The sequence below is a fragment of the Crassostrea angulata genome, chromosome 4, assembly GCF_025612915.1.
Source record: "Crassostrea angulata isolate pt1a10 chromosome 4, ASM2561291v2, whole genome shotgun sequence".
NCBI lineage: Eukaryota > Metazoa > Mollusca > Bivalvia > Ostreida > Ostreidae > Magallana > Magallana angulata.
Genome location: NC_069114.1, coordinates 43563120 through 43590031, shown reverse-complemented (window position 1 = coordinate 43590031; position 26912 = coordinate 43563120). Strand labels below are relative to the sequence as shown.

Sequence of the window (26912 nt, the reverse complement as noted above, 5' to 3'; positions counted from 1 at the left end):
TCTTATCTCTACATCTTGTACGAAGCTCTTCTACTCGCATCCACATTCGTTGAGTTAATACCATTGCAAACAATTAAAATAAACAAAATACGATCAGAAAGTATTAACCTCAAAAATTGCATACGTCTCTTCGGGTGATTATAGTCCAAGTATCTTCTTCCAATTAAATGACACTTTTTCAAGCATTTTTCGTGATACTGTGAGCGGACTTCCATAGACCTGCTAATTGATACGTAAGAATGGGTTACAAATCAACTGATTGGTAATTTTTGTGTTTTCACAAAAAAAAAGTGGAGGGACTAACAATACCACCGGGTGTTAGTTATTGAATTGTCACAAATAAAAACAACCACCAATCTATTGGCTACAAATAACTAAAAGGAAAAAAAACACATTTTGTTGATTTTACACCCACAATTATTTGCTCCTTTATTTCCTCCTATACCATAAATATTAAATGTTTTCTTGGTAAACATTACGTGCAGTTCTTGAAGAAAAAAAAAACGTGCATTACATAATTATATTTCTCTGCAAATACCTTAACCCTCATAACCTTATGAAACAACAATAAATCTGCTAAACTAGGTTTAATAACAGCAGCATAGACGTTGACTCCCTCACGAAACATTGTGAATAATTTAATTTTCTCTCACTTTTGCTGATTCTCATATTTACTGTGCTTCTTATTTCAAAGCCAGAAATTTTTTCTCGTGTTTGCCCAAGCAATGTGCTTTTATCATTGTATAATCTCATGATATAGAGTATGCGTTTCATTTTCAATGCAAATTCAAGTTTTTTTTACACCAGTTTAGTTTCATAGTTAAGCAAACGGAATAGTTTTAAGAAAATGTCCTTTCTTCAGATAAATCCCTTGATCAGGATGTAGTTAGGCTATTTTCCATCAAACTTCTGTCGTTAAACAAATTAAATTTGACAATCTTGAAATGAAGATTAAAATGTTGTACACCAACTAGTATTGAAATAAAGGCCATAAAACCTTTCCCAAAAATATACATGCATGGCTGTGCCGAGCGCATATTACGCTTTAATGTCACACGTTCTCGTTGTACAAACAAACAAACACACAAAACAAAAAACCGGTAGCTTATCATAACAGATAATTTTAATCAGATTTTTCTTCATCAAATAGAACATCTGATAGTAAAATCGAGTGTCCTCAAAATAAAATTATATATAACAAATTCTGAGAAAGAATCAAAACAAGAAAATAAAAACCTATGTTATCAGAAGATTTCCCCCCACGGCATTTAAATGATAAAAGCTCACTTGTTCAATTTTATTGCCCCAAAATAAACACGCCAGTCAGTGATTACACCTGGACTATATATTGACACGAGTGACTGTGAGCAGACGTATGTTTCCTCTTGCAAGGAATTTTGATAATGCATATGAAACATGTTAGACAGGAAGTAGATCTCCTTATCAATTCTGAATTCATCGACAATTTAATTTCTAGATATCTGTTAAATCTATGAAAAGGAATAATTTCATGATTTTTTGATTTGGGAAATCAATCAGCTCTTCGATAGAAGATATAATGTAAAGATTTTTGCTGAATTGAAGTGTACATGTATATTACTTCATGTATTCGGGAACAATTCAGTAGATTAATTAATAGAGTAAAAATCCATTTCCCTGGCACAGAGAGGGGGCGCTGCAATCAATGCGCCTCCTAGCGGTAGATGAAATACATTGAAACGTTTGTTGATGCGAAATAATGTTGCAGTATTATCATAGGTATTAATTCTACTCTAAGGAAAACAAGGGCAACAGTTTTATAACGCGACAATGAAGGCGACTATGTATCTTGGATTTGTATGCCTATGGATATTTTTATTCAGCTCAGTCGTTGAGTGTAAGTATTTCACGCATTTCTTCTTTTGTTTTATTTTCAAGTTTTAACGTTAAGACCCCTTATGTTATGTATGTTGCCTGATCATAGTTCATTTCATTTTTTTCTGTTGATTCGTTTATTTCATGCCTGCTTCAAAGGTAAGCGTTGTGCGTTGATTTCTGGTCACAAAATCGTATCGATTTTGATGTCATCTTTGAATGCGCGTTTGCTTCAGACATTCATCTCTAATAATAAATACCGCGTTCACGGAGAGGTCAGTTAGCAAAACTGGGTTAGCGTAAGCCCTGCGGGGGAAAGGAAATCTGTTATTTGGAAACAAGCTGTTAGAACTCAGATCAGATGGTCGCTTCTAGTCAATTATTTACAGTCTTCACTATCGTGCGTTAGATCTACTTAGACAACAATTTTATCATTAATAATTTGAAACATAGTTTCATTTTGTTGAATTTTAAAATCTTTTAGATATAATAAAATAAAATATTTCAACTTTTATTCATAATTTTAGGAAGTAAATGAGCATTAAACAATACACAATATATTAATTGAACATCGAAATGCTAAAGAGTTGGTTTTTTTTTTTGTTTCTGATTTTCACAGTGCCACAGTACGTTTACAACACATGCATGCATTGTTGTTGTTACGGAACTCTTAACATATATCAGCTTTTATCAGCAACAAACGTGACTTTTTCTTTCTACATTAGTGCGTATAGAGAATGTATTGTTTGATACTTAGAAATGATGAGAGAGAGAGAGAGAGAGAGAGAGAGAGAGAGAGAGAGAGAGAGAGAGATTATTAATACATTAGAAAATTAAAGTATTGCAAAATGGGATTTGAAAAAAAATAGGCGGGAACAGCTTCAGAGAATTGTAATGATTTATTTATTACAATATAAGCCTTATAAGATAAATCACTTATAAACGCAAGATTTTTACTTAAGTTTGATATGTAAACTATGTACACATATCTCACTCAAAGGAATGATGGTTGTATGCAGATTTTTTCATAATGTAAACAACAAGCTTATAACTGAAGTCCGATTTAATGAAATTTTTGGTTATATATGTGAAGTGTTTCTCCGGATTTTACTTTCAGATTGTGAATTTTAATGCTAGTGCCATTTCAACGGCCCAAAAAATAACAATAAAGCTATGTTTTGATGGCTTTTTCATATAATTATTGTGTAAGCAAACAGAATTCAACTACATGCATATAAATATCAAAAATATTAAACGCATAATCTTGAAAGATCAACAATCCTTATTAATTAATTTCACGAAACAGAAAATTTAGTGTTTTCTCACGATTTCGTCAGCTTGAGGCTACTACCAATATTTCCGTCGAGGTTGACAGTTCAAGGAAACATTATAAACATGTATATGATGTCACTATAACACCGCTGTTTCAATTTTAAGAAGTTTGACATGTAGATTATCGGCCTCACTATTCAGAATACTTTTAAAAAGTGTCGTCACAGCTTGTGCACCCTCTCCTTAATTCAACGTGTTCAAAGCGGCAGATATACCATATTTTCGACGTTAACTCTTCATACTCAGAAAAATTCATTTTTTTAAGTTTAATGAAATCGGTGACTGTTCGAGTTCTTTGAAGTTTGGTTTTGGTTTTGTTAACACATTTTTAATATATCATCGATTAGCCAGATATTGGAGATTTTTTTAATGGAGCACATGCTGATTGTTAAGGTCATTCAAAGAAAAACAAATCGATATTCTTTTTAATATTTGGGTTCTTGTGATTTTAGCACAACTAAGTGATGCATCATGTCCCTACGACTACCACTACTGTGAAGGGACCATATTCTGCTGTCAGTCGGGATACATATGTACCGGAACGACAACCTGTTTACATCTGGCGTAAGTATCGCCGTATCTTCATTAACTGTCGGTAAATCCCTAACAGCCATCAATAACATGACCTACATTAATGCCCGTCTACACCCTTCTTTCTTTTCATGGTACGAATCTAGACGAAGAAAAACCATGGGCCGATAACATACGATTATGCATGTGCCGTGTTAACGATTAAATGTAAACATTCGTCTGACGTTTGCAGTCACATGAGTCAGCTCTACCGAGTATGATTCTCTCTATTTCTTACGGAAACCTGTTGTAAATTCATAGCTCTCTAGAAACTGACAGGACTGAAATCAATTCTTACTATTTCAATCAATTCATTAATTTGTTAAAAACAAGATTTAGAATCTGATATAAATGATTGTAAAAAGTAAGTAAAATTCACAAAATTACTGTTAATGTACATCAGTATGTTAACTAAATGAAACAGCCAAATCGTCTAATTTGCGTCTGACATCATCATAATTATTTCATGCAGTCTGTGATTTTTCTTAGATTTCTGTAGGTTTCGACCAATGAATAAATGGGGCTTCTACATTTCAGTTTGGCTGTTTCTATAGAACAATGAATAACCATAAGTTTCCGTAACGGAGGGAATCATACTTGGTAGATGTTAACCAGTCTTTACCATCTTCCAAAGTCTGATGCGCACCGCTCTACATAAACCCTTGACCGAATATACAGAGTTTGACGAGGTTAGAAACCCATAGTCGGAAGGCACGGGTTTTTTATCCATTGTATAGAAAACCCGTGGGTTCCGACGATGTTAAAAACCTCGCATGCTGGTTGGTGTCATACAAGTCTGCATGATTCAATAAAGAACGTTGTTTCAATAATGATGTTTACTGTGCATTGATCAATGTTTAACCGTTGTCAAATAAACTTGAGATGGACTAGTAAGTATTTGACTAACTGCTATCAGTTTTCAGTCGGAGTGAATCCATCTTTTCTATAAATTCGAATTTTGTACATGGGAGCAATCATATTGCTATATTGTTTCTGTTTATAACGTGTTCTCTGATTGGTAAGTACAAGAGGTCACAAAAGTTTAAAAATGATTACTCTCACTAGATGGCATAATCATTAACCCGCATATGTATTGTGTTTGAGGTCAAGGGTTTATGTAGAGCGCAGCAGATAAAAAACACTTGACTTTGGAAGATGTGTCTTTTCACGTACATTAATATTGGACGTGTGGTCTAAATCAGGAGTCGTGTAATTTGACATACTTTTAGAAGAGTTTCAATAATTGTCTCTCGTTTTTGCTCAGTTTATGTGGTGTGACCATCTTTTTTTAGTTTACACTTTTGGGCACCTCCCTCTATGTATTTTTACACCATACTGCCACGATGATATCATTTTATTTTGATACTCTAAATTCAACTCAAAACCTACCAAGTATTAAAATCATAACAATACTTGTGTACATATAATTACTTACAGAATAGTCACGTTCAAAATATTTACACGTGTATGTTGAAGCATTATTATACAGGTGTAATTTTGTTTCTTAATTTTTCCACAGGATCATAATCGGCCCTATCGTCGGCCTGGTAGTGCTAATCGTCTGCATTGTCGTCTGCTGTATCTGTTGTCGTAAGTATTCAGGAAACAGGTCACCTCTTATTGTTTTTTCAACACACATCACCCCCTATTACGTTTTATTACCCTGATCCTAAATTCCGCTGATACTTCATGAGTGACAATAACCATAAATATGCGCTTCGCTTCGCCACCTGGAGAAGTAACTAACCCGAAAAAATTTCCGTAGACGGTCAGTAAAACACCTAGGAAGTCATATTTTACGCCTCAATTATATATTGACAATGCATTTATTATTTGAAAATCTCCTCCTCCTCTCCTCCCGAATTTTATGCAGATGGATCCATACAATTACATGTACATAGTTATGATAAGGAAGAATACCGCTTCCAATATTGTGAAGTTCATGGCCCCTGGGACAGAGGTTTTGGTGTAAGGATGGGGTTCTGATTTCTTAATGAATGCATAAATTCTTTGAAAAATTTATCCTTTGCTCCTGGGTATTAATTCGATGAATTAAGTACATAGTTTTGATGAGGAAGAGTGCCTCTTCAAAAATTATTTTTTATTTAATGGCCCCTGAGTCAGGGGTTCTGGTGTTAGGGCAGGGGTCTAATGATTATATAGGGTTGGGTGGTGTAATTTCGACTGATTATTTTGTTTGTACTAAAGATTGTTCAATTATGTCACTGTATGTTATGCTACAATTAATTTTTTTTTTTATAGAATTTAGAAAGTTTATTGAATTATTCAATTCCATAAAATTAAAAATGATTTCATTAGCCCAGTAATTATAATGCACATGAATATACTTTGCAAAAGCCACACTGCAGTTACTCGGGTCACTAATAAGGTCCATGGGCCTCTTGTTTTCTTTATTTGGCATAACAAAAAACAAAACACGAATTGGGATTTGTTATTCTTATTGTCTACGGAAATACATCTGTTTATTAGTGATTATAGGAGGCAAGGCAAGCGTCATAAAGGAATGTAAGTAATAATATCCGGCCATGTATCATAAAACTATACAGTAGTACCACGTAACGTACAACTGTGCCCCCCCCCCCCCCCCCTACACACACACACACACTCGTCAAACAGATAACTCCGTTGATGTCGTATTTTGCAAATTTTGAATAAAATTGATGGGTGAAATGTGTGCTTTAACAGTTGTCACAATGTAAATTTTGTTTTTACACATTGTGAAAATATCACATTTACATAATGAAAACTGTAACTTTTGTAACACATGTTCTACTTAACAAAAAAATTTCAAATTTTACATTATGACCATGTAATGAACTTCTGTCAGGTTTGAGCCTACAAATAAATGCTAATTTTGAGGGCAATTTTTTTTTTCAAAAGAGAATTTGAGAGTTATGTCGCAACCTTTATCATACAAAAAAACTTTCAGAAGAAAATTAAGTTTTTTCTATTGTGTGAACAGTACCATTAAATGCTTACATATACATGTAACAATGTCTTTGCTAGTAAATCTTTATACTTGGTCAGCTTATAAAGTTTTCTCTAAAGTAAAATTGATGGCAATCTTTTCTCAATCTTTATGCCCAGAGCAAGTTCTTCCAATTGGTTGAACAAAAATAAATTGAATATGTCCCCCTAGTACATAAATCTGCAAATGTACGTCAAGGTTATCACACTTAATTCGATGTGTTTCATTTTAGAATATTTTTAACAAGGACTTGATTAAAACAAGAGGACTTTAAAATGACATAACTAGTTGTCTCAAGCTCTAGACAGTTTGTACTCTTCTCCTAATATGCATGCATTTTGATGGTGAAAGTTCAGAAATTATAAAATTTATATCAATGTACAATTTAAATACTATTTAAGAGAAAATTACAATCATTATTATAATAATAATTATTTTTTATTATTATTATTATTATTATTATTAGAATCAGAAGCTTTAAATAAATAAAGGCTTATAAAATGTAGATACACTTTTCAATATTCAAATTTGAACTTGAGTCTGAGTTCATAATTTTAGTTTGGTAAGAGGAAACATTTTCCAGTTTTATGACCCATTAAACCCAGTAATCTGTGTACATGTATATGACCACAATTTTGTTAATCATCGATATTGGACATTCTAGAGGAGAAACCAGACATCAATAAGCCCTGTTTATTATTAATCAATTGCAGAGTTATATGACGGAGTAAAACCAATCAATACACATAATGGGGCGAACCACAGTGGTTGTGGTACGAACTCCCTGCTTTCTCAATGGCCCAATTTTTATACCAACGCATTCAGACAATTGCCAATTGCCTGTGATATCTTGATCCTGATAACCAACATTATATATAATGTCGGATCAAAAGATAAAAGGCTATAAGATGAGATTAAAAAAAAAGGCACTAAAAAAACCAAGGACACGAACAATAAAGTAAAATATTGTCAAATTTTCGAGACAACCCGTCCCTTCTTTAGGACAACAAAGTAACAACTACATATGAAAGGAGAAAAACATCTACAAAACTAGCACTATACTAAAAACTAAATATAAAACACCGGATTTGAACGTGGCAACTATATCTTTGTTTTAAAGATCATAAGCCCGGGGAAAAAAACCCGTCCGACGCAGCGGACGGTCTCTGTAGGACTCACTTTATCTTTCAGCACTCCTACACAGACCGTCCGCTGCGTCAAAGTAAAACATATAAGCGCTTTCATTTTCATCTTCAGATGTTTTACAACTAACCAATTATTGTGACGCCAAAATAATAAACATATCTAAAACATTGCCAAAATATTTTTTCTCTCGACCCGAAGAAAAATCTATCTTAAAAAAAAAAAGAAACCCAAAATGACAAAAAACCATGGTATAATATCCCGACATTTTAAATATTAATTAACTCCCAATCCACTTTTATAAGCTCTCTCAAGCTCTTGCTCTCTCTCTCTCTCTCTCTCTCTCTCTCTCTCTCTCTCTGTATGATAGTATGTTATAACGAATGTTCTTATTTATAGGTCGTAGGCGGGCCACCCCTGGAGTAGTCTACAGCCCCACCCCACAAGCCAAGATGTGAGGCAGAATATGTATACAAGTGGTCATACAGATCACTACACTGACATTGCCAATTACAATAACTAAACATAGACATAGCATTACTTATAAAATTTTGAATGTGTTGACCTCTAATGAAAAGGCTGATAAGAAAATGCATTGCAACCCTATTTGAACTTCAAAATTCTGAATAAAATATATTTTAATCTTAACAAACGGTGCTTCGTATTCCCGGATTATACAATTTGGTGCTTTTTTCTGAAATGTTCAAATTGTTTAAGTTCTTTTAGAATTATCAAAGAGTTGAGATTTGGACACTTGTTTCACGTATTAAAGGTATACATATATCATCTTTGCTCTCAAAGATCTCTTAAATTCAAAAGAAGGTCATGCATTAGACCTGTCTTCATCTTTTCAGCAAGAAATTCTCAGGCAAATCAAGGTGGTTTTTTTGTGTAAATAGTTGTCGTGAATATTCTATTGAAGCTATGCTTCATACTGCATGTATTTTTGAACTTTTTATATTGTGTATATCTTGACGTATTTTGTTTTTACTATGACAAGTAATCATGTAAATTTTGTCCTAAGATTTTAGATTTTAGACGTATATACAGACTAATAAAAACGTAAAAGTTTACTTCAATAAAATGTTTTCTTAAAACATGATTCTTTTATATTGTTTTAAAGAAATTGCAATTTGAAATCACCACTGTGCCGAATAATTATGCCAGTGCCTTGGTGGCATTTTGCTCCCGTTCAAAATGCAGTTTCATAAAAATCTATATATACCAAACGATAGACCATCGTTTAAAGACTATATAGCAATATAGCTCCATATATATATATATATATATATATATATATATATATATATATATATATATATATATATATATATATATATATATATATATATATATATATATATATATATACGTCTTATATGACAGGTGAGATATTAACCTTTAAAAATAATATCCTATAGGAAAACAAGAATACCAATAGAAGAAATAACTTTTTTACAGGAAAAATTGAAAATTCTATAGGATTATTTAAAAATCCTAATGAAATTAAATTTCCTGTAGGTGAAGAGTATTTCCTGCAGGAATTTGATTAAGGCAGGTAGTTTTCCTGTAGAAAATTTCTTATTGGATTTTAAAATCCTATGGGAATTTTGTTCTTTTCCCATCAAATTTAATATTCCTACAGGATTTTTTTCTGGTAGGAAATTCTAATAACCCTACAGGAAAGTTGTTTTTCCGACAGGAAATTTGTTTTTCCTACAGGAAATTTGTTTTTCCTACAGGAAAAAAAATAAATATTTTCCTGTCGGAATTTATTCTTTAAAGGTAAGTATCTCACCTGACAGAGGAAGAGGAAGGAGGAAGAAGCTGTACCCGATCATGAGATTAGCGAAGAGAGATGGAAAGCGTGTGCGACTGGTCAAAGACTTGTTATACGTCAACGGAGAGTTATATGACCCAGAAAAGGACGTATCCACCCAGCCAGAACGCATGCCTTACTCCCGAGTAGTAAACACTGGTAGCCGCCAACCGCAGAAAAGACCGCGCCACGGATCAACGCCTGACCGGGTCAGATAGGGACGCGTGGGAGACCAGACAACAAAGACTCTAAGTTTTCTATCCCTTAACGTCTGCGGACTCAGGAAAAAATTACAGTATCCTGATTTTGTTACTTTTGTTTGTAAATACGATATTTTATGCTTAACTGAAACGAAAACAGACAATACTGATGTTATTAATATTCCAGGTTTTGTTGTATATATGAAAAATAGATTTGACATTGCAAAGGTAAAATCTGGAGGAATTATCTTAGCAATAAGAGAAAATTTGGTTAAATATATTGAAGTTTTAACATCTGAATGTGAATATGTATTTTGGTTTAAGTTATTCAGAAACTTATCTAACAGTTCCTCAGATATATTGTTTGGAATTACATATGTTCCTCCTGAAAACACTAGATACTCGCCCAGCGACTGTTTTACTGACATAGAACAGGAAATGTTGAATATGTTAAAAACTACTCAGAATATATGTTTGTTAGGCGATTTCAATGCAAGAACTGGCAAATTGAAAGATTATGTATGTTTAGATAATTTTTTAGCAAACCATAATAACATGGACGAAGAAACACGGCAATCATTAGAACAGGTTAATATATTATTGGACTCAAATATTTCACTTGAAAGGTCAAGTTGTGATGATCACTGTAATAACTTTGGATACAAATTGATTGAACTGTGTAAGAATAACAATCTCTTCATTGTCAATGGCCGACTCGGAGAGAACCGGTTAACTTGTAAAGATAGAAGTACTGTAGATTATGTATTATGTAATGCGTCTTTGTTGCAGTCAGTTAATGAGTTTTTTATTCACGATTTTTGTAACTTATACTCCGATGTTCACAGTCCAATCACTTTTGAGCTTTTGGATCAATTATCAATAGAGAAACAATAAAGTAGCCAATCAGCCGAAAAAGTAGATTCAAACTTATTCATTTGGGAGTCTGGAAAAGCTACAGAATTTGCACATAATATCAATAGCGATAAATTAAACGAAACTGTCAGAAATATTGAATATTTACAAGGTAAACCCATTGTAGAACAGTACGATATAGACAAAATCACTAGTGAAGTCTGTAATATTTTTATTGCTTCAGCAGGAAAGACATTAAAAAATAAAACTCCCCCGAAGAAAAGACAAGACGATGCTAATAAACCATGGTTCAATAAAACTTGTCGCACAGCCAGAAGAAAATACCACATTGCAAAACGTTTATATAATAAAGAAAAATCAAATGAAACTTTTAATAATCTTAAAATGTATGGCAAAGAATACAAGAAAACATTGGATAAAAGCATCAAGGACTACAATAATAGTATTTCAGACAAGCTTAAGGAACTCCATAAAGGGAAACTTAAAGAATACTGGGATATTTTAAATAGTACCAATAAGAAAGACAAAACTAGTGTAAATATTGATTTAATGTTTGAGTTTATGAAAAAAAAAACGAACGCTCAGTTGAAGACCAAGAGATAGATATAAACATAAATTTAGATAATGATACACTTCTTAATCAGTCTATAACTTGTGAAGAAATTAGGAATGCTGTAAAAAAATAAAAAAACAATAAAGCGCCTGGCGGTGACCATGTTATCAACGAATATATTAAGACAACAATGGAAACCTTCTTACCCTTATATGTAAACTTTTTCAATTTGGTTTTTGATAGTGGCCTAGTCCCAGACGATTGGCTATTAGGAATAACTAAGCCAATTTACAAAGGCAAGGGCGACAGGAGTCAGCCTGAAAATTATAGACCTATTACATTACTCAGTTGTTTAGGAAAACTTTTTACTAGGATAATATGTGACCGTTTAAACACCTTTGCTGACGAAATACACTTAATCAATGAAGCGCAAACAGGTTTTAGAAAGGGTTATTGTACATCAGATAATATATTTGTTATTGATTTTCTTTGTAAATATGCACTAGACAATAAGAGGAAACTATTCTGTGCCTTCATTGATTTTAAACAAGCTTTTGATACAGTTTGGCGAGATGGACTATGGACGAAAGTTCTTAAAAGTGGGATAGATGGAAAATGTTTGAGATTTATTATTAACATGTACAAGGGTATTAAATCAAAGGTAAAAATTGGTCAAAATTTATCAGATTTTTTTATGTGTAACATAGGTGTAAGACAAGGAGAAAATGTGTCACCATTTTTATTTTCTCTTTTTATTAACGATTTGGAAGATTATTTATTAAGAAACCAGATAGAGGGTTTTACTTGTCCTTCTCTTCAAATACAGGATGATTTATTTGCTATGTTGAAACTCTGTCTACTTTTTTATGCCGATGACACTGTCTTAATATCTGAATCTGCGCCTGATTTACAAAAGGCTTTAGATGTGTTTGCAAATTATTGTGATATATGGAAACTTAATGTCAATATAGCCAAAACAAAAATCCTCATTTTTTCAAAAGGTGCAATGTCAAAGCGTAAATTTTTGTATAAAGGAGTAACTATTGAAAACGTAAAATCATTTTGCTATTTGGGTATTGTTTTATCAAGAAGTGGAAAATTTAATAATGCTAAAAAACATTTAGTAGAACAAGCGTCAAAGGCATTGTATGGTGTTTTACGTAAAATACGTTATTTTACCCTACCAATTAATTGTCAGTTAGACCTATTTGACAAGGTCATTAACTCAATTTTACTTTACTCGTGCGAAGTGTAGGGTTACGAAAATTTAGATATTATTGAAAAGGTACATTTAAAATTTTTGAAATTTATTCTTAATCTTAAATCTAGTACTCCAAATTGTATGGTGTATGGAGAAACTGGAAGGTATCCATTGTCACTCTTTGTTAAAATTAAAATGATAATGTACTGGGCAAAAGTTTTGACAGCCCACGATTGTAAACTCACTAATGTAATCTATTGTTATTTTTATAGATGTTACAAAATGGATCTTTTATACATCCATGGATAAAATGTATACATGATATACTCAACTCGTGCGGGTTGTCATATATATGGGAAAATCAAACAATATGTAGTTATAACTGGCTTAAGTCAATAGTTAAAGAAATATTACAAAATCAATTTGTACAAGATTGGAGAAGTATTGTAGATAACTCACCAAAATGTATTAATTATAGAATTTTTAAAACAAATCTCAATTTAGAAAAGTACTTGTTGATTTTACCTACAGATCTACGGATCACGTTTACAAAATTACGAACATGTAATCATCGATTCCCCATTGAAACAGGTAGATGGCATAATATTGAAAAACATTTAAGAAAATGTACAATGTGTGATTCTAATAGTATTGGGGATGAATTTCATTATATTTTAGAATGTACATATTTTGTAAACGACAGAAAAATGTTTTTACCCAAGAGATATTATGAAAACCCAAATATTATAAAATTTAAAGAGCTCATGAATACTTTTAATGTAGAAAAACTAAAAAACTTGTCAATATTTATTAAGAAAATTTTCAAAGTCTGTTCTTCCAGAAACCAACTTTAACAACCTATTGTATTGTGATTTTAACTTTTTTTTGGTCATTATTACTTCTACTGTACATGTGATCCTTGACTGTATTCGTGTACATTTGTATATACTGATTTTGAACCTCAAATACCAGTGAACTGGTCTTGAGCGAATAAAGAAGTATTAGCTATTACAGATTGATGAACATAAGATACAATCACAACAAAGGTGGTTATAAATTTCTCAAGCAATGGTTTTTTGTATGGCATCTTTGAATTTTTCGATACATGCAGCTAAACTTGTTGCAAAAATGCCACCTTGGCACTGGCATAATTGTCCGCCACAGTGTTCTATATAAAGAAATATTCTTTCTTTATCTTATAATATCTACTTATAATCTAATAGAATTTTTTTAAAAAATGATTTTAATAACCATCAAATATTGATTAATTCAGTCATTGTTGTTCAAGGGGCATAATTTCAAATCAAACGATATACTGATTAGGCAAGAAAATTTGTTCTGCATATTTTTATTTGCAAATCTATTACATAATTTTCTCGGATTTCTGCCTTTTAAAGTGTTAAATTGTTCGTGTGTTTTTTACATAGGGATACGGGTTAAAGAGGTTGACCCTGTCTTTATTCACCAACCGTACCATGGCGTGTGGATATTGTAAGTCTAAGTCAGAAAGCTTGTCAAGTTCATCCATCTAAAACCAAAAAAAGTTTGACAGTAGCAAAATGAAATGTGTTGATAAAGTGAACAGTGTTCAAAATGAAAAGTCCACAGGAAAAATACAAAACAAGAGCATAGCAAACACGAAATCTACAAAAAGTATAGGTAGGATTAGGTGCAGTTCTAGTTACATGCATTAAGTAGTTTTGAGCATAATTATACTATGCTTTGATTTTTGAAATCATTTTCCCGTAAGTCAGTAAGCAAGTTTATTATAGTGACATTGGCGTTACAATCATTGCAATTTAAACTGTACACAAAATAAACATTAAACTAAACTGCTCATTGCCCATTGGACCTATAAGACTTTATGAATTTTGCCTATGCAGAAAAATTTTTCTATTGTTAAAGACCTTATGTACAAATTTGGCTAATGTAATCAGATAATTTTGATATAACACTTTGAACAAACAATCCGTATCATTATTATTTGAGTAATAACCCTTTATAACTATCAAGTTATTTCCCCCTGATATCATTATTAAAGGGCATGGTCACGATTTGGTCAAAAATTATTATTCCGATTTTAATGTTTGCAATGCTTCAGTAAGGCATTTCCAATAGTCAATCAAAACAAAACAAAACATTTGTTGAGTTATAATCGAGTTACAGAGCTTAAAATGCTTTGCTATGTAAACAACGCGTGTGTATACATTTAGAATGTTGAAGTAAAAATTCCAGTTTTAGACCAAAAATAAATGTGTTAAACTATCTATGATTAAAATGAATAAAAAGATAGACAATTAGCTTAAAATATTTTTAACTAGTATATTCAACCTATGTAAACAAATACAGGGCAAGTCTTGTTTACATGACAAAAATTGAGAGCTCTGTATCTTTCTTGTAACTCCATGAATGACTCTCAAATTTCATTTAATCATTAAAAATGCACTTTGAAAGCATTCTAAATAATAAAATCAGAAAATGTTCATCTTCAACAGAAGGGTTTGAACAGAAAATACACTGAAAGGTTTATTTTTTTAAACGTTTTAAATTCTAAAAGAATTGAAAGAATGCCTCATCTAAGATGTGCCAGGGCTGAACATTTTTGTTTTGAAAACATTTGAAGTGACAATCGGTTCAGTTTTATAATTAGATTAAATGGAATTTTGGAGAAGATTGTAATCTACACATTACTTTTCAGTTATTTTCTGCGTATTGAACCTGTGAGCAGCACTATGTAGGATTTTGATTCACGTGGGTGATTACTAATTAAGTAAACGGAATCAACCTCTTGAAAATGAATTTATTTTTTAACATAAACTCAAAACCATGCTGAGTATCTTAAATCAGCTGGTTTCAAAATTGCCAATATCAATTGTAATGTACATCCTGAATTGTAAGATGTAATTTTCAAAATTAAAATGGATAAAGAAAATATTTTTTTTAATTTCTTTTGAAGAAAATGGCCAAACAAATTGGTATAGAGGAGAAAGAAGAAAAAATATGTTCTTTTCTCAATAACTATAAATGACACAATTATTGATAATGTTTACAATTGCTACATGTATCCAGGTATACCGAATTATATGTACTGTAGAGTAACGTTTACATGTTCATACAATAGCCCTATACCAATAATGGATCAACAGAAGGAATTGCACCTTAATAGTTATTTATTACAAAGTTATAATTCATTTTGCTCTTGGAAACTTGAGAATGACGTAAATAAGCAAACATTCTGATACGCTGTTGATTAATGTTCGAATTACCCAAACCTGACACTCATACCCGGAACCTACATGTACTTTGGTGCGTTATATAATAAGCATCAGTCCATGTGAGAAGTCCAGATGAGAAGTTTAATCAGAACTACACTGCTAAATTTGTGTTAACTCGTCAATAAACAATACATTGTAGAAAAAAATGTGAATTTAAGGTGGAATAACACATCGTCATAAAATGGCTGACCTCTGATCGAAACGACAGTTTGTTTTATCGAAAAGATTTAATCGACAGCAACATACAACTTACTTCATAGCCGAGTGGATAAAGTGTCGGGCTTGTGACCCGTACAAACCGATTTGAATTCTGCTGGGGCTTTTGTTGTTACTTACTGAATTGATTTTTTTAGATATTCATTTTTTATCCCCAATTTGGAAATTGTTCGCTTATTTGACATATGTATAGGTTTTTCTATCATTATATCTTTCATAATCAAATAATTTACAGTTAATTTGAGTGACTATTTCCAGGTGTGTTATTCCACTTAAAGACCATGGTTGAGCCCGAGAAGGGTAACAATTTCCTAGGAAGGAATAATAAGAATAAATCTTTTCAGTTAGTAGTATCGCTACAATGTATTTTGATTTTCAACAATTGTTTGAAGTTTGGACCAATAATGAAGTAAAATGATTTCTTTCTAATGAAAGAGCTATCGTGTGGTGGTTAAGTGATATAACTTCGAAATCATTCCATTATCGTATCTTGATATAATTATTATTGTGTATGAAGAAGTCCCCTAAATGTAACAGTATTATACAGAGGACAGTAAGAACTGTACAAATTTACAAATTTCATGATAAATATGATACACTTATCCAAGTTTTAAAAAATACACAAATGAAATTTCCTACACGCATTCTTCATTGTCTGGACATCTTTAAATTTAATAAATTTTCCTTTTATGTCATATTAATGCTATGCTTGAAGATGTAAAAGTGTTCGTTCTCAAAAGTTATCAAAACTCATAACGTTGTCTTGTTCAATTTTAAACATTAAGTCCAAGTACCGTTAACGTCTGCTTTGTTTAAAGATACTTTTTGACTATCGTTAACCCACCTGTTCTTTATTAAGACACCATGCACTAGAAGCGGCAACGTTGTCCTCAAGTTGTTGTTTGGACGTGGCTCCTATTATAACTGACGAAACCACGTCCTTTTGCAGAAGCCATCGGATGGCTACCTGGGAGATTGTTTTTCCTAAAAGTTTTGTGAAAAATAGGAAAAATAGATCAAACATGCAGTTTAGGAATTGAATTATTATTGCTGCAATAACAGATAATTTACTTTATATATATAGATAAGTTACATAGTTTTGTTCAGTTTTCCATCGTAAAAGATAAAATAGAATGATACACAAAATATTTTATTTAATTTAAAACAAACATAAATTGCGTCCTCTGAGGTATATGAAACTCGTTGCTTATTATACAACCCTGCATGAAATTCTGTTAACTTAGACACTTTTTCACATCATGGATACTTATTGAATGCATTTACCTTGCTCTTTAGCTACTTTCTCCATTGCTTCCATGAGTCTCCAGTAGTGGTCTTTTTCTTCGTACTGGCTCCAAGCTGGAGCTATCTGCATGGCCAGGGATTCATCTTGGGCAACTACTCCAATTCTGCCTGCAGATGCATCAGGTCTTACACCTCGTCTATATTTCCCTGTCAGCATCCCACTGTCAAAAATTCGATACATATATGTATGTCGTTCCATTTCATAAGTTTGTAGTCTAATAAGCCAAACTCTTTATCATTGTATGGAGTTAAGCACTTCTCAATGATCAGAACCGTTGCCTAGTACCCTTTTAAGGGACTCCATGGTAAAACGCTAATGCCTTCGTTCTTGCAGACTTGAAATTCTTCAAACTCTGGATGTCGACAAAGCAAATTGTATTGTTGCTGTAAAATAAACGCAAAAAGACGTTATAGTTAGACACACCTACACCTTATATAGACGCACAAATTAAACTGGCATTTAGCCCACCGTAAACATGTTGCAATGTTACATCTTTACCTGTAGACTAACCACTGGCGGGAATTTCTCGTACTGACACAGATCTACGACTTTCTGAAGCTGCCATCCACACAGGTTGGATACCCCGATATGGCGCACTCTTCCAGCACTGACTAGGTCTCTTAGAGTCCCAAGCCACTCCTCGGGGGGAACAGCATCGTCCCACCAATGTATCTAGCCAATAAAAGGCCAGAAAAGTTACCCGTGATTTTATTTTCATTTGTTCATTCAAAAGTTTTGAAATGAATAATGAATGAACAGAATATTTTGAAGGAAATAATATCTAATGGTGTTACTTTAAGTACCAATACGTTGACAATTTAGTTAACATACTTTTTACATTTGGTTTATCAAAAGAGTTCTGCTGCATTCGTAACAGACCTGTTTTATTCATTTGTAGGGAAATGACCATTGAAAAGTAAAATACATGTGTAAAAAATACAGAGATGTTGTTGCTACACTTTTAGTTTTCTTTCGTTTTAACGAAATAACGAAATAAACAATAAAATCAAGTATAATTGTAATCTATTTTCTTCCCCAAACTGTTACCTAATAGCGACGAGCAATGGGTCAAAGCGTTCACTACGAATTTGTAAGTCATACGTATAAATCCTTTGGGGCTTTTATAATTTTTAAACTTAATTTTTTGGTCAAATATTGTAAAATCGGAAAATTCTAAACCGGTGAAAGATTTCGGATTTTAATGTATTTTTATTCATCTTTATATCGACAGATGTTCTATGCCACCTCAAGGAATAAGGAATTATTCTTTGAGTATTATGAGGTGGTAATTTTGGTTGGGGCGAGATAAAATCCAAGAAAGCCCGAATGATGCCCCGACCAAAATTATCACCTCATAATATATGAAGAATGATTCCTTATTAATCATAGAATTTTCGCTAATTTCACGATTAAATATTATTAGAATAAATGTGTATTAATTATGCATGCATTTGTTGGACTGTACAGTACAAAATCGATTTGTAGTGATATCACAGACAAAGACACTAAAAATGTAAATCTTTTGGACATGTTGAATTGTACACTACTTTTTGCAAAAATCGTAAGACAATTTAGTTTTGTTTTTATCTCATTATCTAAAGTGTTAATTTATTTTGAAATAGAACGAAGCATCCTTTTCTTGTCTTACAAATCTCTTTTAATACTTGTTTTTTTAAAGCAAGTTAAATAGCAAAAACAGAGTAAAAAGCACAACTTTATCTTAATCGTTCAGGGTAGAAATTCAATGATATGTATGTTATTATGTATACACATGTGTATAGAAATTCAATCTTATGTATGTGATTATGTATAAATATGTGTATTCGTACTTGATAAAGGTCAATATGGTCCGTTTGCAGCCGACGTAGACTCTCTAAACAGCTAGACATGATGTGTTTTCTTCCCAAACCGACATCATTTACACCAGCTTTCATTGATCCCCTTACTTTGGTTGCAATCACAAAGTCATCTCTTTTTTGTCTGCAGCATGAAACATTACATTGAAAGTAGATTTATTGCAAATTGTGACATTATCTCTTTTCAACCTACGGGAAGTAACTCTGAGTCTAACGTCTGCGTTATCCATATAAGATAATTAATATTGCTTGATGATATATATGAAAAATTACTCAGTTGCTTGATAAAAAGTCACGTTAAGGTGATCTGATGTTAAAGTTTTATATTAAATAATACAGTGCTTTCAATTACATGTCTACAATTTTCATGCATTCCAAAATCTTTGACATTACAATCAAATTTTGGTCTTTAGATTTATTTTGAAACAAGGCTTACATTAATGATATTGTTAACGTTTATTCAATACATGTTTGTAATAAAGACTTGTTATTGATGATTTCCATGATTTATGCAAGCATAATTCTGTATATATATATATATATATATATATATATATATATATATATATATATATATATATATATATATATATATATATACACACACATATAGGCTTCAAATTATTGCTTTATACCGGTATTATACCGGTAAATTTCTTACTGTGCACTGCCTCGCAGTAAACATAAACACGTTATTTTGAAATTTGAGTAAATGCTCAATTTTATAGCTCAGTTGTTGTCAACTGATAAAAAAAAATTGAAGTTTTATGTATGAAGCGATTTGCTTTGTTTTTGATTGTGAAAGTCGAAGACCCTGCCAAAAAATGAAAAAAAGTCAATAATCATATACAGCATATCATATCTTTTATCATTTCATTATGTGAGTTGTTTAAAGGGACTTGGACACGATTTAAGCTTTTTTTTAAATTTTATTTTTCCAACTTTATTCCCAATTTTATTGTTCAGAATGGTTAATATGGGCACTTTTAATGCGTTGTCAAAATTTGAAAGTCATATTTTGAGTTATAAGCAATTGCAAGATGCAGAGCTTGAAAATATTTGTTTTGAAAACAAAGTTCGAGCTTTGTTATGGTTTACATATGTGTTTTATTGGTATAAGTCTCAATCGATTATTTTCTGTTTATCATATCATGTATGAACACATTGATTCAGTTTAGCTTGTTTGGCATGAGTCATTTGGTCAAAGAAATGGTAATTCCATAGTTCATATTATTTGTAAACAATTATAAGACTCGAGCTTTGTTTACATAGCAATGAATTCTTACCTCTGTATCTCTCTTATAACTTGAATTCTAACATTCAAATTTTGGTCAATCATTCAAAATGAGTAAATAAATCATTTTTTACATAAAAAAAGAAAAAGAAAATGTTGATCTAAAAATCGTGTCCAAGTCCCTTTAAGCTAACCTCTTGTCATCTTTGCTTGTCAAGGGTGACGAACCACGGTGTTTTTCTTGCATCTCAAGTATCACTCTTGGCTAGCGAAGATGAGAAAAACACCGTGGATCGTCACTTGGACCTTGGTTAACGTAAATGAACTCTGGTAAAATTTGTATTTTGCATGTTGCCCAATCATTCAGGTCAGTCAATGATATCACGGGGGCCAAACCTATTTTGACTATAATTGATACATTTAACAAAGAAATAGCATTTGAAGTACATACCTTACTAACCATTCACCAAGAATGCTTTCAGAGACTCCCAGCGAATACATATTTGCCGTATCTATAAAGTTACCCCCAAGAGAAGCAAATCTGTCCAGTATTTTGTGTGATTCTTCTTTGTTCATCTTGCTGCCACCAAACTATAAAAAAAATCTATTATTAACATTATTTACATTGCTTAACTTGCGTTCATTCATAATTCATAAGTCATTCAGACTGCAAACCGTGAGGATTGGTTCTCCCTTTATTTTGTCTGATACTTTTATATTTTGTTTTTCAAGTCAACTATTTGTGGGACTTCCTTGCGTCATTTTTAAAGAGGTTAGCTCTTTAGGTTTTGGTTTGCCATTTTGGGTCACCTCTAGTCTGAAAATTCTGCATCACATATTAATTCTAGTAGTAAATCGAAATTGTACAAAGCCAAATTAAAGTTACTGAATAAAATTGTTTAAAATTTTTTACATGTTTACAGAGTTTAGTAAGGGACTACATTTTGTGGCGGAAGGTTTTCAAAAAGGAAATGAACAATTTTCATTACTCAGTAGTTTTAGGGTACTATTACATTAGCTTCCTAATTTTCAGCACAGACCAAACTTCATTATATATTGTGTATTACTTTATATTCATGATATTTTGATATTTCTATCGATTTCCTTTGGCATATTCAGCTTATATTTCTTAGAAGTTGAAAATAAATCAACTACATTTTTGGCCTACAATTAGCTTATTTTATGCTATATCTCAAATTCTTGAGATGTGACCACTACCTTATATTTATTACTTTTAAACGAGAGATTAAATGTTTTATATATGCAAAGTTTTGGAAAGATGACATGACTAGTATTTTTTTATTTGCATCATAATTTGATTACTCCAAAATTTTGTAACAGCTGTAGTTGTGTTCATTATCTACTGGCATTTGAAGCCACCAGTAGAGCAAGAATTTTTAAACCTTGACCTAGATATTACTTTTATAGTCACCACCACATGTGTTTAAGTTAAGACTGTATTAAAATCATAAATAGATAATAGTTCAAACTATAAATATTTGTTTGATTTCTTCAAATAATCAATCTCCGTGCCAAAGGACTATATATTATATGGGCCTTAAATGGCCCCCTAAAATGAACATCATCATTTTACTGTAATTCTTTGTTTTCCTTGTACAGATATATATGTGATGTTTTTACACCATGTTCATTTTGATTCAAGTGCCCACAATTTAGAAATATGACATCTTAAAGACAACCTTTTCCCGCCATTTTTCATTTTTAGCATAACAGCTTGTTTTCAAACAGTTTTTCTTTCAGAAAACACAGAGCACATGCTTGAACAAACAAAATATTTTAATCAGAGATGTATCTAGCCAAGACTAATAAGTGACAAAAAAATTACTTTGTTCAAGCATGCGCTCTATATTTTCCATTCGTAGAAAGATAAGAAAAATGTCTATTTTTTACTGATTTTGATTGAATTATAGACATAGCGTCACTTCTGACGTCATATACTGTCGGTGAGTGCAAATAAATCAAATAAATGGGTGAGAAATATATTTTACATCAACTCTTCTAAAATATAACAAAACATTTTATTGTGCCAGAAACACTTTAAAAAATGGCGAATTATGGGGGCCAAATTTAACTTATATCATATACACTTTTAATTAGTTCTTTTAGTAAAAATTTCAGGAATGTTATCATTTCTGTTTGAGGCCCTAAATTTTCAAAAAATGGCAAGTGACATGGGTCACAAATAAAAGTTAAATGAACACTTTAGGTCTCCATCTTTATATCCAAGTGGTTTTTAGATGATTGACATTACTAGTATTTCAGGTGCCAACCTCCTTCATAAATAACAAGGTTTCAATTTTTATAAAACCTACTATGCTTTACTGTCTAAATAGATGTATAGAAACAAACAAGTTTTAATATGACCTTGAACTTATAAAAAGGTTTTAACATACAGATCATGCTTTATTTTGCGATAGATATTTCTTAGTATTTCTTATACATGTAGCTGAGCACGACTCATAAAACACACGTCTGCCATATTTCTCTTTCCTTGCCGCTATTCCTGCAAATCCTATAAAAATGCAAGCGTTCAAAGTATTTCGATGTAAAAGATTATATTCTGTGTAGACGAACATCTTACATTGCCGTTTTACTCAGTCGCGATAATATAAGTTATCAAACTGAACGCATTTATTTCAAGCCAAAAGCAAAGTAACAACGCGGATGCAAAGATAAAACAATTACAAAACAACAGTTTATAAGAAAAATAAGTTGACTTTTATTTTATTTTGAAAAGGTTATACCTCTCTCTTATGGATAAAATCTTGATTCGCGCTTGAAATATCTAATATAAGAGTCAATGCATTGTATACATACAGAAAATGCACATGATCAAAAGTAAAAGAGTAACATTCATGATGACGTCATGAACGATCGATGTCGCCCTGATATTGAGATGCAGAAATCGAACGGTTGATTATTACTCGCTAAATTTTCAAGTCATTTTTTTTTTACTTTAGTCAGGTACTGTTTACGCAATTGCGCTGAAAAATAAAGTTCCAACCATGATCAACAACATCGATGTATATAAAATATGTGGAAAATTATAAATCAAATTACCTTGAAAAATTTCCTTTGTCAAACAATTTAGAGTTCATAGTCATATACTGGCTGCCTCATCAGTCTTTTTCACAAAAATATTCATAATTTTTCGATTGACAAATTTTTCACTAGTGAAAATTGTTTATATTGTTACAATAATTATATTACTTTCATGACTATTTTTCACGATTACTGTTCGCTTGTGATCACACAATCTCTGATTGTTTAATGTGTTTGAGTATGTATTTTTGTTTTCTTTTTATCTCACCTTAGTTAAAGGTACAAGTGAGCTTTTCTGATCACCTGTTGTCCGTCGTCCGTCCACGTGTCCATCTGTCTGAAACTTTTTTGACTTCTTTCAATAACCCCTGGGCCAAATTTAACCAAACTTTGTACAAAGCATTTCTAAATTCATGAATTAAGAGAAAACCCCTTCTCGAAAGGAGATAATTGTTAAACACAGAAAATGGGGGGGGGGGTTGTCTTTCATAGTCTTCTTCTCAAGAACAATAACACCAGAAATGCCAATATATATATATAAATATATATATATATATATATATATATATATATATATATATATATATATATATATATATATATATATATATATATATATATACACACACACACACACACACACACACACACACACACACACACACACACACTAAAGATAATGTAGATTCTTAATTTTTAAATTACCCGGACCAATATTTCGGCTCGAAGAAGTTTAACATAGAAATGGAAGGGGAAATATTTTAAAACTTTTCTTCGCATGGACTAAAAGGCTCCTTTTTGCGACTTTACTATGCAAGCATTCTAAGAAACGGTAGGATTCTAAATTGTTAAAATCGTGACCCCAGACTATCACTGGGGCTACAAGAGGAGTTCAAAGTTTAACTTAGAAATGAGTGTGGAAATATAAACTGATACAAGGAACTTTTGTTCAGGTGAGCACCGGGCCATGGATCTCTTGTTTTAAAGACAGAATGGTTGGGCAACACCTGGATCAATATCTCCTCGCACTTATGTAGACCATGAGACGCTGTTTCAATATTTTGCGGTATTTTTGATATCAAAAATAAATATTTGATATCAATAATTAATTTTTTTAGATCAAAATATGAAAATTGATTATAAGAAATGTATTTTCTAATGTCAGAGAATCCTTTTCATATCAAAACTTTCATTTTTTTTATCACAAAAGATTTTCTGATATCACAAAATAGATTCTTTTTTTATATTTAGAATTAAAATTTAATTTTTGATGCAAAAAAATCGAACTCTTGATATCAGAAAATCATATTTTGATATCAAAAACTTGAATTCTTGATATCAGAAAATGTTGATATCAAAAATTGTATTTTCTGATATCAAACCTACAGAAAATTAGTATCAATTTAATGAACGCTCCCTAAGATGCAACTTTTGTAATTCATAACATTGCTTTTTTTAAATCTGTAGATGATTGCTAAGAATAATATCGTATGCTTAATTTTCAACCTGATTTCATTTTTGCAAGTTTGCCCATATATACATTGGTTAGCACTGCTTTCGTTCCAATTCGCTGCGAATATGAGACAATCCAAAAGAAAAATAGTAGAGATGACGTCGCATAATACAAAGTAATTATACAGGCGTACAGTTAGCGCTTTCAATACACAATACCGGAATGATCACGAACCTTTATTAAATTCTTAGTTACATTAAATTTATCTTCTAATTAAAATCAACAAATATTATAATCCAAAGCGGGCTCTGTAATTCAGCAGTTTATTTTTGCGTCAAGGAAAAATTCATTAAATATGTGAAAGTTATTCGCCAATTTATTTGAATTTTTGATATCTGCAGAAAATATAATTTTTTACATCAATTTTCTAATATCAAAAACTCAAACTCTTGAAATCAAAAAATTGTTTTCTGATACCAGAAAGACCTCAAACGGCGCCCCGTATTAGACTGTGTGTGCAATGCATGTTTGCTAATAACGCAAAATTGGTTACAGTATTGAACATGAAGAACTAATACGCCAGTATTTTTTAACAAATTCAGTGATCCTCAATTAAAGATCATGCAACTTATTGATATAGTAATGTAGTGTACGTTCAGCGTCTCCTTTCCTACTTCTACTGTAACAAACTCCAAAGGAATATACGTACCCGCTGGTGACCAAATGTCATCGTTCCCAAACAGATGTTTGATACACGCAACCCAGAACGACCAAGAAAGTTGTACTCCATTGTAAACAACCGTGCAATCTTTAACCACAATGTTGCACAGGTAATTCGCAAACAGTTGGAATAATATAATCGTGACAATGAAAACTTTATCTCATTCGTACGAAAGCCCAGAAGGTTCATTTGATATTCGAGATTCAAAATACGAGATTCTAAATACGAGATTCACGATTAGAAAGCCGAGGTTCCGCATCTAAATTAACCAAATAAATCAAGGATCTGAAAACTTGTATCTTAGTGTAACGTGTTTGGGTCCGTAGATTTGGGTAGATCCGTAATCAAGACAATGATTTAAGAAAATGATTGTATGTTTATATATGTATATAAAAACCGATCAAGCAATAATTACTAAAATGATTTGTTAACAAGTACGAGTCAGTATATACAGATATTTAGTTTTAGGATTATCTATCCTTAATTTAAAAAGGCATACAAATGTAATTTGGGCGACTGGGTATGTGTCCGGGCAGGTATGTATCCGTAGGCACCTGTCCTATGAGTACGGGTCTCGGATGTGTCCCGATCCAGAGATCTGTCCTGTACACAGACAATAGAAATGGTGGAAATAATATAATTAATTGAATTAAATACGATTCCCCTATTAACCAGTATACTAGACACCGTATACTTAATACCAGGGTAACTTTATAACCTCACCGCTTCTGCTTCGATCTTCCCACTTGGAGTTTCAACTGCAAACTGTCGACTATCAGCTAAGCAGCGCCTTATATACTAATACGCACCCGAACTACCCTCGGGAGCTATCATTATACATAACGATAAAGTCCGGTTTACGTAATAGCTTGATACATTCCGAACCCGACTCTTCCGAGCCCGACCTTTAATTGTCACATTACCCACGCCTCTATTCCTCCTGCGTCCTCGCAGGATAAAACAATAAAAAGCTGATGAGAAAGAATTTAATGAGGAGAAAACATGAAATATGAAAACAATGATGAAATGATAGATGCATAGATAGACGTATCCGAACCAAATGAAACTTTAACTAAGTTCACCTTTCCAGTCTTTAAAACATACAACATATAACATAAGGTCAAGATGAATCTTGGATTAAAGACTACCTGTCTGAACAGTTCTGTACAAAGTTTCAAAAATCAACTTTCTTACATATTGTAAAACTCCTCTCTCTCCACAATGTTCTCTACGCTTCTGCCGTTCTCATGATAC

The 26912-nt window shown here is 31.9% G+C and overlaps 2 protein-coding genes across 2 annotated transcripts; one reads left to right on the top strand and one right to left on the bottom strand.

The window, feature by feature from the left end:
• The first annotated feature begins 1680 nt into the window (after window positions 1-1680).
• LOC128182034 (uncharacterized) lies at window positions 1681-8988 on the top strand. Its single transcript, XM_052850638.1, has 4 exons — window positions 1681-1876; window positions 3639-3750; window positions 5276-5346; window positions 8288-8988. The coding sequence occupies exons 1-4, from the start codon at window positions 1810-1812 to the stop codon at window positions 8344-8346; spliced, it is 309 nt and encodes a 102-aa protein (XP_052706598.1). The 5' UTR covers window positions 1681-1809; the 3' UTR covers window positions 8347-8988.
• A 4571-nt stretch (window positions 8989-13559) lies between these two features.
• On the bottom strand, window positions 13560-25805 carry LOC128181073 (1-deoxyxylulose-5-phosphate synthase YajO-like). The gene is made up of 8 exons (XM_052849326.1): window positions 25647-25805; window positions 20873-21012; window positions 19161-19311; window positions 17830-18003; window positions 17617-17714; window positions 17310-17491; window positions 16870-17009; window positions 13560-14062 (listed from the first exon to the last, which is right to left on the bottom strand). Exons 1-8 carry the CDS (start codon window positions 25725-25727, stop codon window positions 13934-13936), a joined length of 1095 nt encoding a protein of 364 aa, XP_052705286.1. The 5' UTR covers window positions 25728-25805; the 3' UTR covers window positions 13560-13933.
• Window positions 25806-26912: the final 1107 nt, after the last annotated feature.

Bases quoted from the DNA above. Each gene is read 5' to 3' on its own strand.
- LOC128182034 (XM_052850638.1), top strand. From the start codon at position 1,810: ATGAAGGCGACTATGTATCTTGGATTTGTATGCCTATGGATATTTTTA. The intron at 1,877-3,638 runs GTAAGTATTTCA...TTGTGATTTTAG, and splicing joins ATTCAGCTCAGTCGTTGAGT to CACAACTAAGTGATGCATCA. The intron at 3,751-5,275 runs GTAAGTATCGCC...ATTTTTCCACAG, and splicing joins ACAACCTGTTTACATCTGGC to GATCATAATCGGCCCTATCG.
- LOC128181073 (XM_052849326.1), bottom strand. From the start codon at position 25,727: ATGGAGTACAACTTTCTTGGTCGTTCTGGGTTGCGTGTATCAAACATC. The intron at 19,312-20,872 runs GTATGTACTTCA...TTCATGCTGCAG, and splicing joins CTTGGTGAATGGTTAGTAAG to ACAAAAAAGAGATGACTTTG. The intron at 17,492-17,616 runs GTACTAGGCAAC...AATTTTTGACAG, and splicing joins CCATGGAGTCCCTTAAAAGG to TGGGATGCTGACAGGGAAAT.